The 19,505-nt window shown below is 40.6% G+C and overlaps 2 protein-coding genes across 2 annotated transcripts; both read right to left on the reverse strand.

The window, feature by feature from the left end:
- On the reverse strand, positions 1–11,250 carry naglu (N-acetylglucosaminidase, alpha). Its single transcript, XM_072678978.1, has 7 exons — positions 10,773–11,250; positions 7,204–7,351; positions 6,738–6,884; positions 6,345–6,430; positions 5,849–6,105; positions 3,510–4,237; positions 1–2,217 (listed from the first exon to the last, which is right to left on the reverse strand). The coding sequence occupies exons 1-7, from the start codon at positions 11,183–11,185 to the stop codon at positions 1,738–1,740; spliced, it is 2,259 nt and encodes a 752-aa protein (XP_072535079.1). The 5' UTR covers positions 11,186–11,250; the 3' UTR covers positions 1–1,737.
- Positions 11,251–14,772: 3,522 nt separating this feature from the next.
- LOC140555683 (anterior gradient protein 2 homolog) lies at positions 14,773–17,193 on the reverse strand. Its single transcript, XM_072678980.1, has 8 exons — positions 17,149–17,193; positions 16,841–17,042; positions 16,554–16,617; positions 16,275–16,327; positions 16,051–16,127; positions 15,887–15,950; positions 15,037–15,120; positions 14,773–14,893 (listed from the first exon to the last, which is right to left on the reverse strand). Exons 2-8 carry the CDS (start codon positions 16,962–16,964, stop codon positions 14,844–14,846), a joined length of 516 nt encoding a protein of 171 aa, XP_072535081.1. The 5' UTR covers positions 16,965–17,042; positions 17,149–17,193; the 3' UTR covers positions 14,773–14,843.
- Positions 17,194–19,505: the final 2,312 nt, after the last annotated feature.

Genomic DNA, 19,505 nt, shown 5'->3' on the forward strand with positions numbered 1-19,505 from the left:
TATGAAAAGAATGGCTTTATTTAATAGGATATAAAAATAGCATTTCATTTTCAGCACTTTCTATTCACATTCAAACAAGTTCCTGACAATTACAGAAATGACCACAATTACATTTGCTCATGAACAAAAGTGCTTACAAAGACAGACAGACAGACAGGCACTTGCACTGTATAGGCAGCTTCTACAGGTCCCATCCCTCATTTTGGGATTCTGCTTCTGCTCCTTGTCCATCCTCTGTAGAATGTGAAGTTCATTGCTAGGAATGCACTTGTGAAAAAAAATACTTTAAATACTGTTCTTGGAATTATTTTTGCAATACATCGGTCAATGTCAGTTTCTATAAAAAATTAGGATTTTTTACCTTGCAACAAAGTGTAAAATGTAATGTACAAATAGAACATTCTTTACAAAAGGTTAAAACAGCAGACATAGAACCTAAACAGAAATGGTATAAAGAAATGAGAACATGCATGCATTATTCCCAGGCCCTTAAGTTTACAGTTCCATAAAAATCCAATATCCCAGCCACAACAGACCGCAGTGCTTCATCTCTTCTGTACAGGTGTTACAAAACAGACACTGTATTTCAAGCAAAAATGACATTTAACTCAACTCAATATTTTCCATGAGATTTAGACTTATTGACAGTATTACAGTCTCTCAGAACAAAAATGCACCGTGACCCCACAGCAGTAACTAACCTTTACCTGAAAATTCAAAAGTGGATACTGAAGCAGTAGCACAATACTTTAATTTGTGTAATACTTTAAATGCAGTCCTGAATCACCAAAACTGCAACTCCCAGTCAGAGCCAGTGACCATCTTTTGTGGCCTTTGTTCAATTACAACAAGCTTTAGCAAGACACATACTCACTGGCCACATCATTTGAAACACCTGCAAGATTGTACCTGCAGGAATCTAGTCAATGTATTGATGTGCGTTTCATGGCTTATGTTGGCATAAATTCAGGATTATCGATTTTATAAGAATTTAAATGCTAATAGTCCCTTTCCTACCTTCTAAACATGAGTGGGTAAGTCCATGGGGTACTTCAAAAAAACAAAACATCAACATGTAAATTCCACTACTGACATGTGTAAACATGTCTTGTACTTCGACACCCATCTAAAACATCCAAGTTCACTCCTAAGTCATTATTTTTAAGAAAAATAATAATAAAAATAAAATAAATAAAAAAAAGTGACATTGGCATCATGAAGGTGACTTATGATGCAATAAGCTGTCCACTCTTTTTTTTTTCTTTTTTTTTTTTTTTAAACCATGCATTTTTAAATGAACCTGCACATATGATTGGATAGTCATAATCCCTGACATTCTTGGACTTTAAGAGGCTTGCATTAATGTCATCACAGAAATCCTAGTAGAATTAAGTGATATCTTTCATATAAAATATATTATATGAAAACAGAAAAATGGACTTTGTCAATGACCCTTATATGTTTTTGTTTATACTATGTGGTTGATCTCTTTTTGTACTCACTCTTACCAGCTCAGCTGAACCCAACCAGACACAAGTCACTCAAATTTCCTGGCAGAACAGTCCATAATCTTTACTCCACACACCTACTAATGATTCATAGTAATCTCAAAAGTAAATTCCTATGGCTATTCAAACCATCAAATGTGATGCTGGTGTTTTGTGCTTGGCACTTTTTTTTTTTTTTTAAACCTGTTTTCGAACATTCAATCTATGATAAAAGGGAGCAGCATGTGCCTTACTTTAACCTCTTCAGTGCATGTGGGTAATACTTGAGAAAGATCCGCCGGGCAATGTCGTAAGTATCCCCACTCGGTTTGAATGGGTATTTCCTGTGGTTGTAGACAAAGCCTTTCTCCACCTGGAACACAGCCTGGTTAAAAGTGTCCTGCCTGAACGGACGGCCACGGTCCAGACACTCTACGAGCGTGTTCACAAACAGGCCCCAGCGCTGCAAGTAATAGTCCTCCATTAGGCCAGCCCACTCCTTGCTGGCATAGTCAAGGATGTTGCCATCTGGTCCCCAGAGTGTGATCTGATTGCGAGCGTTCAGGTCGTACAGCAGCGCTTCCTGCTCATCGAGGCCCAGTGACCTTGCCTGCTCCAGCCATACCCCCAAAAGAAAGTGGCCATCGCTGGAAAGGAGGCGGTCCAGTTCAGGTAGCAGGTCGTAAACAAGCACGCCACCAGCTGTCAGGAGTTCTGGAAGCTTCTGAGCCTGAGAGTCAAATTAAGTGTAATTAATAGATTCATAAAAATTACAGACTGGAATTTTCACACATGCAATTTTATGGGGGAATGCAATGATAATTGAACGGGAATGGATTTCCGTGTGAATGCTAATGTGGTGCCGCATCTGCAAAAGATCAAGTACAATATCTGATTAAGAACCAGGAGGGTTTGTGTAAGCAGAAGCCAACAAATTCCAGGGATCTTGCAGACTCATTTATAGCCAGCTAGATTAATGCTAAGCTTTTGTTTGAAAAATTATACAAGTAAATAAAGGCATGCAATGTACATATAATGTATGTAATTTTGTAGATTCCTCAGAAAGCAGCTATTACGCAGCTGTTGATCTTTCAGGCTTTCAGGCAGACGATATATCCTGTTTACTGGGAGATTCATGGTGAATATAACTGCACAGGTGAATGATAGACCGTAAACATCATCAGTGCTAGGCAAACACATCAGCATTCAAATTACTTACTATTTTATGAAGCTGCTTATAAATTTCTGATTAATAAACAGCTTTGTCTTACAGTTATCCAGATAAAACTGATTTTCATGTTTACAGCTTCAGATATGTAATAGATATCAATAAAAGGCTAATGCGGTCATAAATGGCAGCATTTTGGGAGTTTGTAATACGATAATTGATGAAAACTGAGGATTCTCATCTGAGATAAGTATGTTTGTTTTTTAAGTAAGTTGTATTTTTTGTTGTATATCCTGTTGTATTTCATCTTGAACTATGTATGAAAATGTCAAACCTTTTTACTCAGATGCACCTTGGCCTCTTAAGAAGGTCTCATTTGCGGTCTTTAGCAGAAACCAATCAATAACATGTTCAGTGATCAATTATTTAGATACAAATAGAAATAACAGTCAGTCATCACTTTCTGTCAGACTCAGCACTTACGTCCTGTCAGGTGTGTATCTAATTTGCGTTTTTTTTTTTTATTGTGTTAGCTGTCAAGACTACTTCTGGTGTAAAGGTAAAGGTGCACGTATTTGTCACTGTACTATGTACAGCGAAATGTGTCCTCCGCATTTAACCCATCTGTGGTAGTGAGCATGCACTCACGCATGCACGCACGCACGCACAAACCCACAACCACCAATAGCCCGGCGCTCTAACCGCTGAGCCACCACTCAGTGTGGACTCAGAAATTTATAAGCAGCTTCATAAAATTAAAAAAGTAATTTGAATGCTGATGTGTTTGCCTCACTGGTGTGAGGTCAATATTGTTCACTTTTCACCCCAACTATTTTTTTAAGGAGACATCTTACCTGGAATGCGTCTCTTATTTCTTTGTAGAATTCCGTAGTAAGAAGCTGAAGAGCTTGCCGCGTCACGTCCACCAGATCGTACCGGAAGGTTTCCCTGGAAACCAGCGAAGGGGCAGCTTCAAACAGCAGTTTCCAAGCCTCATAAACATCAGCTGGGTCGTACCACACATCCGTCTGCATCTTCAAAGACGGCCGACGCACCAGCGGACTGTGATTGTGGTTCTTGTAACCGGGGATGGTGCAGTTGTACGCGCTCCGGAACAAGAGGCGCCAGGCACCCGTCAAACTCTCGTCCATGCTGCCGTAACGGCGGGAGGCATACAGGGACACCCATTTGACCAAGTTGACAGGTTCCTTTCGCCAGGCCAGCTCAGACATCAGCTCATAGACCACTGGGTTCTGCTCAATGCCCTCTGGTGCCATGCCCAGGCCCACAAGCGTGGAGTTGGGAAAGCGGAGGGCCTCGAAGGGCCCCAGGTTAATTCTCTCTACCGTTCCAAACAGGCCACTGTTTCCTCCAAAGTTATGCAGCATGCACCAGATGAAGGGCTGCCCATAGAAGGACTGAGTGAAAGAGTATGCAGGCATGGACTCAGCAAACAGGTCCAGCACGATCATCCGGCCCAGCGGGACCCCACGCAGCAGGGCCTCCACCTGAGGCGGCTTCCAAAACTCAGGGTCATTGACAAATAGCCAGGCCTGCATCAGCCAAACTGCGTTTGGGTCCACTGCCAGAAATAGACAACAAGAGAGGAAGACCGTGAGGGAGGAAGCCAGTTATCTCTGGTGATGTATGTGAGCAGGGTGTGGGACGAACACAGTTTCGATGACACTTCAGATGAGAAACAGACAGTCTGGGGTTGAGGACCCCGACAGTGTCCCAGAATTGCTGGCGGGTCAGTTCTGGGTTATGAAACTAGAGCAATTACAATTAGACGCGCCGTGGACTGTGCAGAGCACTGAAGCATTAATTAAGGCCGCCTTTTACACAGCAACTAAGACACTAAGCTTGTGTGTGCTCTTGGCTCAAGCCCCAACAGCCTAACATTAGCCATTTCTACAGAAAGGGAAGAGTCCAATTGACCTCAAATGCCAATAGAAATGCAGATAAGCTACAACACTGGCAAATGAGATTAATCAAGACAGTAACTTTCATTAATGGGGTTATGAATTGACAGTCTCGCAGTATGATTACCATGCCACATACCGTGCCACTGTATTAATGCAAAAATTCAATCAACAAAGGCGATGACTACTCAGTTGTTGCATAATCTAACGTAACAAGAAATGGGAGGTTGGAGGAGTGTGGTGCATGACACAATGGATGAGAGCAACACATCCAGGTACTTTGCCCTTGCGTAATGCCCCGCATCTTTTTGAGAGAAAACAGTTGCTCTAAATGGACTGGCAGTAAATAAATCTTTTTTTAAAAGGTCTTCAAAATTTTAGTTGCATATAATTGCATAGAATTCCCTGCTAATTTACAGCTATTAGGAGTCCAAAACATATGGCCAGCCAGTCAATCATATCATTGTCAACAATCAGCATTATATATGTGAAGAGGCTGATTAGTGTCCCCACCATCAGTGGACAAATAATCCTACCCAGTATGTACTGAATATTTACATTTATTGATTTATTTAAGCAGTGAATACTCAATTCCCTATAGCTTTCTCATAATGGCATTACAGCAGCATTTAAAACTACTTTAAATTTATATTATGATAAAAATCACCTTTATTGGTACTTCCTTTCCACAAATGGGCTAGCCTACAGTAAACCGGGCTTTTCACCGCCTTTTTTCAACAACATTCAGCACTTTAACATTTTAACTGTTTACTTTACCTTCCTTTCTAACACCCTGAGGATGTCTTAAAGCCACAAATCTTTCCCTTAGCTCTCCTTCTCTTCTTGAGGAAGTAACGAATTTGTAAATTTTGTTTTATCATTGGACGACCAAAATGCTACGCAGCAGCTTTTAGACATGGTGACAATTATTTCTCATCTGGAGGCAGCAATATAATTAGGTTTGTTTTCACCAAAAACAGGGTGTGGCTGTTCTGACTACAGGGGAGTCACATATGCTTGCGCTCATCCATCGTGCTAGAGTGGGTTGTCAATTGGTGCTATTTTTTTTTTGCACACAATGTGATGTTCAAAGACTAAGAAAATGCATCAAAAAAAGTCTATAAATCACGATACACCTTCACATTTTTACACTGCAATATCAATGTTTTCAAATCATTTTGTCATGGAAACACTGTTACATCCCTTATTAATCATCAGCTTTTATGTCTGAAAATTACACACTGGTGCATCCATCATAGTAGGTGAAATACCTGAGGTCATAGTGGTGAAAACTGCGTGGCTAATCGAGGCAAGATAGGTAGGGTCAGAGGAGGAAGGATTCATTTCGTTGAAGGTGTCGGTGTTGTAGATGTGGTCAGTCCCAAACTCCCTAACAACCTGGGTCAGGAACAGAGAGCCAATTCTCTGGAAGAGCGGGTCACGCGGATCCAGGACATAGGCACAGGAATAGCTGCAGTTAAAATGGCTCCAGGGACCCAGCTTGGTCACATTTGCTTGGGGAAACAAGCTAAAAACAATATCATTGTGCTTAATTCTTGATCATAGTGTTCTGAAACGGTTTCATTTTCGGTAACATGATAAAAAATATCATATCAAGACTATAGTATTGTGCGTTATTAAACAAAGGTAAATTACAAATGATATTACACAGCCACAGTTTGATGCAAACTGAATTTCAAGAACAGATTACAAGACTGAAGTACTCTGTGTTTTAATAAAAGTGGAGTAAACATCGGCACAGATTACCGGGTAATTCCTTGAGGCACAATGCCTGAGAATGCTGGCAGAACAGGGATCATTCCAAAAGCTCTCATTTGATCCAAGATCTTCAACTGGATGAAAGGAAGACATATCAGGTCAGTTAGAATTTGACCCGTTCATCCTGTCACTTTGGTGCACAGGATGACTGTGCAACGACACAGAGTTGGAAACATGGCGGTCACTACAATTAAGGAGCTCCGTAGCTCTTGAAAAGCCCCAGACTCTCTGATGACAGACAAAAGTCTGTCCTGCAAGCCTTTATTCTGTCTCTTAAATAAAAAGAAATCTACATTATAATATAATATTACATTATAATTCTGTTATACCGTCCAGAATTACAAACAGAGTATCTAAGTTTTAGAAAAGGGAAGATCATACTTGCAGAGAGAGCTGTTTGATGTGCCAGGACTGAGGCAGAGGCCCACCCCATGCAAACAGGTTGCCCATCCGATTCCATGCCAGAAAAGCAGGACCTGTGAAGAACTGATTGATCTCGGTCTGATTCAAACCGAGAGACATATACACCTACATGAGAAAGAAAGAGCGAACGAGAGCGAGAGTGACTTAGTAACACGTACAGCAAACTGTGTAGAAGTTCATGGTAATATTAAGTGGGCATAAAATTGACTATTCGTTTCATTAAAAGTGGAAGTGAAGTAGAAGTGGAGTACTGTGCTGATGATGCGGTTATTGTCTGAGCTCATTTTTTTTGGGCTTCCTCTAGATCTGCCTAATCAAATCAAACAGTATTTGATTATTGATAAAGACTAGATATGCTCATCCATACGAGTAATATTAATGAAAACATCATGCAGAATTATGTCTATAGTAAGAGACACCTCACCTCTTGCCATAATGCCTCCTGCCCTGTGAATGCCAGAGGCAAATTAATGCCATTCAGCGCCATCCAGTCGATCTCTCTCTGCCATCGTGGCCAGTCCCACCACACAGTGGAGTAGCTCTGAGTGCAGACGTTCTGATAGTACCTGAACCTAGATGCGAACACCCAGCCCACAAAATGAGACAAGCACAAATTAAAAACTGACTGCATAGTAGTGCTTAACCGATATAAAGTCAGGTCCATAAGAATTTGGACAGTGAATTGTTGTAGTCCTGTGTCTGTACACCAAATACTACATTAACTGTTTAGGAATCACAGCTAATATAGTCCTTCTATTTTCACAGGCTCAAAATTGGCCAATTAACTGAACAGCAGCTTCTCAATATTTGAGAATGCATGGCAAATTAAGGAGATAAAAGGTCTGGAGCTGATTGCAAAAGTTGAATTTGCATTTGGTAGCTATTAATGGGAAATCTTAATATGCGCTCCAAAAAAATCAGGTGAAGGAGGCCATAATAAGACTAAAGCATAAGCGCACACATACCCACACTGGCAGTGTGAGGGACAGAGAAGCCAAGGTCCATGGCAAACATGGCAAATCCACCTCTACCCTTTCCTAATCCTTGCATATATAATAACTCAAAAACCTATGTGAAGACAAGTGCTGAAAAATAAGAGCTATGAATCAACACTGCTGAAAAAGTCTAGGATCCCTTCCATTTGAAAAGCATCAACCCCATTTGACATGTCTAATCACTTTTTGGACTAAAATACTAAAGTTTGTTTCATATTTGACCAAAAAGAATTCATAGCTCCTTAGGAATGGGATCAATAACCATTTTCATATTCTACTGCAGAGACAGAACCCTTCAAAGCCAGATAATTCCCCTTTACAACACAATTTAGCCTAGTGCAGCTGTATCTGGTCTTCATAGTCTGCCTTTCCAGGCCTATGCTGGCATTCAGGCATTTGCTCAGTTTTCATTTTACCACTAATACTCAGTCTATAGGTTAAGGTCACAATGTGATTGTTTGTGCATAATTCCCAGGCTTGCAGTGTATGCGTATGTGTGTGTGTGTGTGTGTGTGTGTGCGCGGGGGTTTGTGTGTTGGTGGGGCATTGTGCATGACTGCCCATGTGAATCTAATGAGACAAACACACAACCAGAAGACTTAAAAGCTCTGTCCACCACGCAAGTGTCCACTGCACTCCCAGCAAACAATGGCAAAGGAGAGCACCAACAATGCACCATTTTTCATGGGCCCATGAGGCACACAGAGCAGTACAGGCTGCCCTGCATAATGCATATAAGACAAACAAATGCAGGAGGTCTAAAGAGGATCTAATTTGGGAATAGACAGTGAGAATGCTGTGCATTTACTAGCGGAAAAGTAACTTTAGGTTACATTCATACATTTACATGTGACAAACACTGGCAGCGTGTTTTCTGTATTGATGACTGATACATATCAAAACATAAAACGCCAACCGTGCCATTTCTTGCCTCTTTTTAACATTTCATATCATGTAGCATCGTGCTAGAAGAGACACCACTAGTAACCTGAAAAAGTACTATTAGCCAGTTTGACTCACATACAGTTGGGCTCCCTTTCATGGTTTTGACCCCAGTTTCCCATTCAACTCTTTCAACAATGCGCTTTCCATTACAGGTTGCCCTATGCACAGGTTCTCCATCATGGTCTTAGATAAAGTGAAGCATAGGCATTAGAACCGTTGTTTATTTCTAATGCTGTAGACTAAAACAAATAACCATAGGCTTTGAACCCCTTACTGACTGTGGTCCCTTTTCCTGGTCTTGAACTAGCCCTGCAAAAGGTGTGTTGATGAAGGAGGAGGAAGAAAACCATGACTGGAACAGAGAAGGAAAAACAAAACAAAACAAAAAAAAAACACCCAATATCTGTGTGTTTACAGAGACTCCAAAGACCACCCATCAATGTCCTAGGCTGGAGTCTAAAACAAATAACCACAGGTTTGAAACATGGGACTATCCAAAGTTCCTTTACAGCTTTTGTGTGTAGCGTTTAAAAGACCATTTGGAGATCAGCTGAATGGCCTGTCCACTCGGAGTGAACTTGGTCATGAGCTTTGGAGTTTATTAATCAGCTGTGTGATCTACCTCCAGTTATTTCCAACCCTAAGCAAACACACCTGGATCAGTTAATCAATGGCTTTCAGAAGCATCACAGTATTAGAGCATTATTTAGTTAAGTTGAAACTAAAATACTAAAGGCAAGTAAAGTTTTTACAAGACCAGAGCACACAAATGACACCACATTGTTGTAATTTCTCATGGGAAACGGATTTCTCATTTCTGATTTGTGAGATTTGGGTTGTATTTTCTCACCAATTCCCTCCTACTAGCTAGGGTTCCCCCATCACACAGTAGCAGCCAGCACTGGGAGGGTAGAAGCTATTACATGCTTCCTCCAAAACACACAAAACCAGCCAACCGTACCTTTTCAAACTGTCCAACTGTCCCCAATTGACCGCCATGTTGTCAGAGACCATTCTTGGGAGTTTCACTGTTAAGCTAACACACACTGACTAGCATTGCTGGTAATACACACGCCCGTAATGCGGATGGCTATGGCATTACCTGGGATTGAGCTTGCAATCTGCTGATGTCAGGGCCAGCGCTTAGATGGTTGCGCCACTCGGGAGTATCCCCCCCCCCCCCCTTTTAAAATGGATTACATCCAACCTGCAAGTAGTAACTTCTGAGGAGACCAGGCCATGGCTTGGAGAGTGGCCAAGACTGGACAACAGATCCTATAAATGTCCAAATTATAGGTCACAGAGCTATCAGGCAGTTCAAAGGTTGAATCCCAAACTGCTTCTAATTGGACATATATTGCACTGCTTGTGAATGGAAACCATTAAATCACGACTCATGTCTTACATATACATAGTTAGTAGATTTTGAGACTCTACAGACTGAAACATTATAAAGATCACCTGATTCCACTTGCTAAATCAGTGTCAATCATCAAATCAGTCTCCGTATTTGATATATATAAAAAAAAAAAGGTATTACTGAAATAAGAGCCAGTAACCACACCGGCCCTGTGGTGTCCTCTACCCTAGAGTAGTGTTCCTCTGGGCTGGTGCCAGTTGATGAGGTTGATGTGTTGGAAAATACACTCACATTTTTATTCCAGGAGCAAAACTGGGAAAACACCAAGACCCTAAGGCTTTCTCCTGGAGATCTACCTTCCTACAGGGTTCACATTCACATTCATTAAGAATGGATCTGTTTGGGTGAATTGGCATTGGAGGAGATCTGAAATCTGGACAAGCCAGTCTAAAAACAGTGACTATTACTTATGATGACATGCACACAATAAGCTGACCTAACCTATCCATATAAGAAACTGGATGGAATCAAGACATTAAGAAGAGGGAAGCCCACTTAATGCCAGCCACAAGCAATAGACTCCCCTATTAACCCAGTCTTTCAGATTGGCCGCATGTGTCAACCCCAGAAATAAGCTCAGTTCAACGAAACCTTGGTGTAATACCACACTGACATACGCCACACTTCAGTCACCTATGCTGACTCTGGATCCGAAGCACACCGGTGAGGGGAGGCAGAGGACGCGGCAGGTCCAGCTGATCTCCTGACCACGACACATGGCAGTTGCAGAAGTACTTCAGATAGTTGTAGATTCCGGTGGCCACCGCCACGCCGCTGCTTCCCACGGCCAGTACTTTGTTGTTTTTTGTGGAGCGGAGCTCGCACACGTCCAGTCCGTCGCCGGACAGGCTCCGGTTGACCGACACGATGAAGTCCCGGGCTCGCTCTCCCAGCAGCCGCCGCAGCAGATCGGTCACGGCTCGGGACTGAGTCTGTTCTCCAGCTTTCGCTTGGAGGTGCTCCAACGCGCCGTCTGCAGAAGTGGCGGCGACGACGACGAACACGACGACATAAGGCAATAGCGAACTACGCCACGTACGAGTCATTTTATTCGTTTCTATGATTTCGGCGACATCGGCTTGTTAGAATGCATGAAAACATCCAAACTTTTCCCCGCACCATTGATTTACCCCGGAGGAACAGGAAATAACGCGCGACGTCCAATCAAATGCGACTACTAGAGAATACCGACCAATAGGATCGCTTCAAAGTGAAAACACGGCCGTGATCGTCACATGATTCAAAAAGTCAGGAGAACTGAGTGAAGATCACCACGAGACCTTCAGAGAAAATCAGCAGCTCTTTTCCCCCAATTATTATCATTTCATTTAGAACAGTTATTGTTTCATACCTCTTTAATGGTGCATATCACATCCTGGCTTAAATCGTGTGTTCTGAGAAACTGCCTTTTACCTGCAACTTCTCCTCAGTGGGGAGTGTGGCAAAGAAGTATAGGTAAGACTGTATAGGTAATGTTATTAAAATACAAGCCATGTATTCTTCCGTTGTGAGAACTATTTCAGCCTAATTTCAGACTATTTCAGTTTGATTCAAATAAAAACGAATATGAGTTCACCAATATTTGTTTAGGTCTAATTTTATTAATTACATACTTGTAGAGAATAATTAAATGTTGTTACTTAATTTATACATTCCTTACGTTTTTTCATGGGATTCTTTGAACCCATAAAATGAAACACATGCAAAAATTCTTTAAGCGTTATACCTTTGAACCCCTTCTCTTATGAGAAAAAAAGAAAGGAAAGTGTATTTACGTACATCGTATACATTGACTTGGCCCAAGAGGTTTACTGGAGTTTACTGATCATTTTAATCAATATGGTGGTTGCAATATAATTTTGATGATATATGCACAATTTATAATTATTTATATATATATATATATATATATATATATATATATATATATATATATATATATATATATATATATATATATAATGAACCCCATAATAACTGTTACAACTAGCCCCATAGTCTGTTACAATTAACCCCATCAATTAAATAACTGTTACAACTAGCCCCTTAGTCTGTTACAATTAACCCCATTAATTTAATGACTGTCACAACTAGCCCCTCAGTCTGTTACAATTAATCTTTATGAAGTACGTTGTAATATTTGCAATCACGTCAGAATTATTTACAAAGGGCACAGACATTCACACCACACCCGTAAGGCCATTAGCATTGTGAAGGATCCCACTAATCGCTCACATGGACTTTTTTCAATGCTGCCACCTGGCAGAACGTACAGGAGCAATAGCTATGTCCCCTGAGCAGTCAGACTTTTAAATTCAGAGACTGAACAAAACTCCCTATGCCCCCACCACCAATAGCATGTGTAATCTGTCTGCATCTTATTTATCTTATTTGTATATTCTATACTCACTCAGTACCTGCTGTGTTCATGTTTCACGTGTGTTATAAGTTGTCTGCATATAATGTCACAGCATGTAAACATTTCTATGCACCTTATTCTCACTACCTACCGGTTAAATATCTATGCACCTTACACTCAATACATCTACTCAGTAATGAGTCGTATTTATTTTATTTATTGTTTTGTCTTTCTAGTTTTATGCTGTCACTTATGTCTGCACTTCGCACTATCTGCAGTCTGTCCTGTAATGTATAGTTTTGTTCTCGTTTTGTTCCGTATTGCACCTTTTGTTCTGGGATAAACGCAATTTCATTCCCCTGTGTACTTGTACAGAACTGAAATGACAATGAAACCCACTTGACTTGAAGTGCTAGAAACCTGACAGCTGCAGAACAACACACATACAGTGAGTCCAAGAAGTATTTGATCCCTTGCTGATTTTCTTTGTTTGCCCACTAATAAAGACACTATCCTTCTGCACTTTTAATGGTAGATATATTCTAACATGGAGAGACAGAATATCAAGACAAAAATCCAGAATATAATTTTAAAGAATATATTTTAATTAATTTGTATTTCAATGAGGAAAATAAGTATTTGATCCCTCTTGCCAAACACACTCAATACTTAGTGGCAAAGCCTTTGTTTGCAAGCACAGCGGTGAGACGTTTGTTGTAGTTAACCACAAGTTTAGCACACACACCAGGGGGAATTTTGGCCCACTCTTCTTTGCAGATCCTCTCTAAATCATGAAGGTTGGTGGGCTGTCGCTTGGCAACTCTGACCTTCAGCTCCCTCCATAGATTTTCGATCGGATTGAGGTCTGGCGACTGGCTGGGCCACTCCATGACCTTAATGTGATTTTTCTTGAGCCAATCCTTTGTTGCCTTTGCTGTATGTTTAGGGTCGTTATCATGTTGGAAGACCCAACCACGGCCCATTTTCAGATCCCTGGCAGAGGGGAGGAGGTTGTCCCTCAGGATTGTGCGGTACATGGCTCCATCCATCTTCCCAGTGATGCGGTGAAGTAGCCCTGTACCCTTGGCAGAGAAACACCCCCAAAACATTATGCTTCCACCTCCATGCTTGACGGTGGGCACAGTGTTCTTGGGGTCATAGGCAGCATTTTTCTTCCTCCACACATGGCGGGTGGAGTTGAGGCCAAAAAGTTCAATTTTGGTCTCGTCTGACCACAAAACCTTCTCCCAATAACTTGGTTCATCTTTCAAATGATCATTGGCATACTTGAGGCGCGCCTCCACATGTGCTCTCTTCAGCAGGGGTACCTTTCGGGCACTGCAGGATGTGAATCCATTGTTGCGCAAAGTGTTGCCAATTGTTTCCTTGCAAACTGTGGTCCCAGCTGCCTTCAGGTCATTTGCTAACTCCTGCCGAGTGGTTGCAGGACGATTTCTGACTGTTCTCAGCATCATTGCCACCCCACGAGGCGAAATCTTCTTTGGAGCACCGGGCCGAGGTCTGTTGATTGTCATGTTTTACTCTTTAAACTTTCTGATAATTGCACCAATAGTTGTTACTTTCACATCCAACACCTTACTAATCTTTTTGTAGCCCATTCCAGCTTTGTGAAGGTCAACAATTCTGACTCTGAGGTCCTGTGACAGCTCTTTGGTTTTACCCATGTTGGAGACTTGAAATCTGTGTGATCTGTCTGATTCTGTGGACAGGTGTTTTTCACACAAGTGATTAGTGAGAACAGGTGGCTTCAGGTCAGGTAACAAGTTGATTGGGAGTGTCTAACTGGTCTGTAAAAGCCAGAACTGCTAATGAATACTAAGGGATCAAATACTTATTTCACTCCATGAAATACAAATCAATTAATATATATTCCTTAGATTTATTTTCTGGATTTTCTTTTTAATATTCTGTCTCTCCATGTAAGAATACATCTACCATTAAAAGTATAGAATGATCATGTCTTTATTAGTGGGCCAACGAAGAAAATCAGCAAGGGATCAAATACTTCTTGGACTCACTGTAGATCAAAATACAAAAACAGCTGCTAGCTCACTGCATTTATTACATTGCAATATGCACACTTCTTTGCTACCAAGAATGTGACAAACAAATTTAGAGTAATTGCTGTTTACACAGAAATGAGTGCAACATGCAGGCAGTACTAAGACACATGAAAAGGAAGTGTTTAAGGTTGACCAACAAATTCTCAAAAACACCTTGACCAATTTTGGTTATAAAATGTTTAACTGCACATTTTCCATCGGTAAATATAACAACCAATATACACCCTCAACTTAGAGAACAAAAGTCTTTATGCCTTTATTTCACAGCTCCGTTTTTAGGAACGTCTTGGCTCTTTGCATGTTGCTCAGCACTGTCAGAGTGAATAAAAAAAGCATTAATGGCTTTGATAACATTATAACATGATGAAAAATTATATAATACTTAAATGACTTTAAGGAATTGTTGATACAAGATATGTCAATTACAATTCAAGTGTGTAATTCTTGCACTTACAGAGTTTCATATCATTTGGCTCATAAGCATAAATACGGTTGGAGTAGCGGCCAGTGATGTCAGCTCGAACAGTCATTGAGGGATCTGGAGAAAAGCAAAAAGCATACTTACAGTGCCTATAAAAACTGATTCATCCTGGAGTTCAGTTAAATCCATGATTATATAATGAAAGGAATAGTTTGTATACTCTTCAATAACCTTTTCTGAGTTGTGTGGCAAGTTATTTTGTCTTCATGGTGTATTTGTACCCAAGAATACAGATTAACCAGTGACTGGACCTTTCAGACAGTTATCGTTATGCTACAATCACCCGAGACACTCAGGTGATCTCTATTTCCTGAATTGCAAAATGCAATCCATGCAACAGCTGTCAAAAATAGTGTCAAAAGGCCAGATTAAATGAATGATTTTGCCCTAAATACTGAACCCAAATATTGTATAATAGATAATGTTTGGGACTCAGACAGTCTCAATCTTAACGGATGAGTTGAATCAGGTGTGTTTGAGTAGAGCAACTTCCAAACTTTGCAGGAGACCAGCCCACCAGTAGACTAGACAGTTTGGTAGTACTGACTTGGCAAGTTCAACTTGGAAGTACAAACTCCCAAGGACGGGAGCACAATTTTACAACTGGAACAGCAATGTGAGGCATGATGCATTCTGGGATATTTGGCTGTGCCAAGTCCACACAAGTCATGCATTCGGACTGTACTTGGCTAGATGTGAACGTTTGAGTGGAACAGTACTTGGGCTGCAACTGATGACATTTCACAAGTCCACAGGAACACAAGTGCGGACAAGAATGCAGATTGAGAGTCTACCAGTGTCTCTCAGCTGTGGTGTAACTCACCAACAAAAAGGATTCTGGGAACATATTGTCCATCCGGTGACAGATGCTTGTCTGTGGTTTCATACTGTAATTATTCAGACATGATTAGTTGTATTTTTTTGTTATCATGAATGTTATCAGACAATTTAGACAATTCAGGATTACGAAGAATAAATCATACTCACCACCAGATTCAGGAGAATGAAGTGCTCATCGGCTAGAGTCTGGATTTCTTTATCTTTAGCAAAGGCTTTCTTTAGAGCTGATGAAGTTTTAGAACAAACAGATTTTCCTTAAGTACCACAGATAAAGGGTCTCTGTATTTCCTATATTCATCGTAGTGCTGACCTGTTCTGTCTTAATGGCATGATTGCAATTATGTGACTTAAACTGGGGGTTTAAACCTTACCCTGACTGTGTGGGCAGTCATCCATGTGGAAAATGACCATGAGTGGCTTGCTCCTGTGGTAGACAATTTATATCTTAACCTTAAAGCCTAACTGTGATTCCATATGTACGCTCTAAAACCACAAGCACACTGTATGTACCTCTAGAACTGACCTATTCAAACATGTCCCTATGAGGTCAACTTCTCAGTTCGTACAACAAATACAAAATTCCTTACAATCCAATACAATAACTGCAACAGTACAACAAACGATTCTCTGAGAAAGGAAACGTCTCCCACCTTGAGCGTGCCCAGAAGAGCGCCTCCTCGTATGTCTGAGCCCAGATCAACTGATCACCCCATCCTGAGGAGCAATCACAGCAAATTCACTACTTTTCATTTAACATGTCTCTTTAGCATTGACGAATAAAGGTGACAAATCATGTAGCCGATGAAATACAGTGCAATGCAAAAGTTTGGGCACCCAGGAAAAGATCTTGTTATAGTGAATAGCTAAGCCAGTAAATTATGAGCTGATTTCCTAAGGCACTGTATGTACATTTGCTCTGTAGAAGAAAGAAACTTACCTCTGGAGAGAGTTTGAGGAACTCTCTTCTGTTTCTTGACAGTGGCCTTCTCTGACTTCACCATGATGGAAGTTGTAGCCACCAGAACCAGAACCAAGAGTGACGACAACAATCCTTTAAACATCTTTAGCTGTTTGCTGATCAATCGTGCAACTGTTAGAAAGCCTTACACAACAAGAAGAGCTGCGAAATGGTTTTCAAACTGGTAACAGAGAAAAAATCATTAATAAAAGAATTAAAGAGAATGTCTGAGCACCAAATGCAAAATAGTGATGTACATAGGATTTGGTTGATGCCAGCTACCCTACCTGGATACTAGACCTTCGTGGTGGATGCGAGCGGTCTGCTTTTACGATTAAAAATAACCCAGTATCTGTGGGTGCAGAACTTCACAATACTTAAAGGAAGGAAACTGTTTCACAACTTACCTGAACATGTCACCGAGGTGGTTGGGGTTGAGGGGTTGGGTTACTAGCAATAATGCTAGTGTAATAGTGACTCAGGTAACGGTCCTCTGTGAAACTGAAGTAGTTGAATGAATAAGCATGGTTGTGGACAGATCATGCTTTGGGCTTGTGTTGCAGTCAGTGGCATGGGGAACATGGCACTTGTTGAGGAAAAATCCACAGTGAACATCTTCAGGAGGAAGAAACTAAAGGTTTTGCCATGGCGGCAGTGTTTCGTCTTAGTATTGCCTGAATTTGTACAGCTTTAATCACTTTACCTTTACATTTTCTTTAAATCCCACTTTGAGCCCACCATAGCTGGTCTATATGTACCTGCATCTACACACAATTAATCAAAGAGGGAGAGAGGGAGTCGGAGAAAGAGAGAGAGAGATAGAGATGCCTGAACCACTGTAAATTACCTTTACCACACAAAAACCTTGCAACTTCCAACTTTACAGGGAAGGACATCACCTTCTTAACTCTCAAAAGAAGTCAATGTAAAAATATTTTAGTTCAAGTCATTTTAGAACATTACGGTTAATCCATTGATCATGCAAATCGTCCACTATATAAAGAACATCTGCTTTAATTAAAACAAATAACTAAATAAATAAAGGTTTTAGGACAGTGCTAAAATACACAAATTAGTCATAAAACCAAATATTCTGAAATGTCCAAATCAAGAATAGGATCAACGTTATGTACAGTTGTATCCTACCAAACAGACCGGGAGGACTGAAAAATGACCAGTGAGGTTGTGTTTTTATATATTAAGCTAGTTGACTTTGTTTTATTTATGTATTTTTTTATGTTTTCAAAAAGACTGAAAGTTGATTAGATGTTAAATGAATATATGTTAATGCACTAATGCAGTTGCTTGTTTGTAAAGGTGTTGTAAAGTCCCTCACACATATGCTGTGCTCCTACAATTTAGGCCTACTTGAAGCTCCCTCCGGCCACAACATCCTAACCATGAGGGGCGCCCATGTGTCCTCTTTTCTAAAAACCAAAATAGGGTCACCCTATTTAATGCTGCAAAAGAAAAAAACGTAATATTAAGAGAAACGTGTAATCTTTAATGTAATGCTTTTTGGAAATCATATCATCTTTTAACCACTTAACTAGTTGCAGTAATAGAAATTCTCATTAAACTAAACTAAACTAATATATTATGATACAGTGACACCATATCGGTGACTGTATCATAACAGTCAGTCCAGAAACAGAAGCTGAAAAATGACACCACAGGGCCTAATTACCTTAGCTTTACTGTGTGTATTCCAGAAAGCAAAGCCAGGAAGGTGGAGACATATTTCCTAGTACACTGCAATGCACACTATGTGCATTTTCCTTTAGATATTACCTAAACTATCTGAATGGGAGTTGAAGGAATACCTCATACCTCATGTGCCATACTGGAACTGAGACAGTTTCACAACTCCCATTAATGTCTTACATTACATGACATTATTGCTGGTGTAATGCTTACTCGGTGAACGGTAGAGTGGCCCCCCTTAGTCATGGTCCACATGCATTTAATGTTATGAAATAGGTAAGAGCATTTATTATATCAGTTTGAATATGTGAACTGAATAAAATAATCAAAGTAATACAGAGGATGCTTTTAGTTGTATAATATAAAGTAATGGACGCAGTAGGTCCTTTAATATACTTATTGGCAATGTCTGAAGTATGAGAACAGCATCTAGATAAGCCAGAGGGATTATGGAAACACATTCTGTGAAGATAAACAGGAAAATGAGCAGCATTTGATCATAATATCTTGCTATTTGTTGAGTGTGGGGGGGTCTTTTACGCTTTTGTGTTGTGTGGCAACCAGTGGCACAGGAAACCCTGCACAGGTGAATGGAAATGTTGACCCAAATACTACAACGTCCATTCTGAACTTCAGTACAAGTGAGCTGAAGCTTTTGGGATGGCCCTTACAGTCAAAAGGCTCCTTTTCATCTTTTGCTTGACCTGAGCTCATCTGTGGAGGCGTATTGTCTAAATAGCCTATAGGGTCTGCGCTGTCTCACTGAGTGTTGTTTTGTCCATCAGGTAGAAGATTCTGTGCTTGCTTACATACATTAAATGTTGCCATGTGAAACTCTAACAAGTCCTCACTACTGGGCCTAAAGGTAGAAATACTCAGGTTTGTATTGGTTGGAGGCAGGTAGGAATGATGCTAAGAAGGTAGATCTACAGGAGTGTCT

The sequence above is a fragment of the Salminus brasiliensis genome, chromosome 5 (assembly GCF_030463535.1).
Source record: "Salminus brasiliensis chromosome 5, fSalBra1.hap2, whole genome shotgun sequence".
Classification (NCBI taxonomy): domain Eukaryota; kingdom Metazoa; phylum Chordata; class Actinopteri; order Characiformes; family Bryconidae; genus Salminus; species Salminus brasiliensis.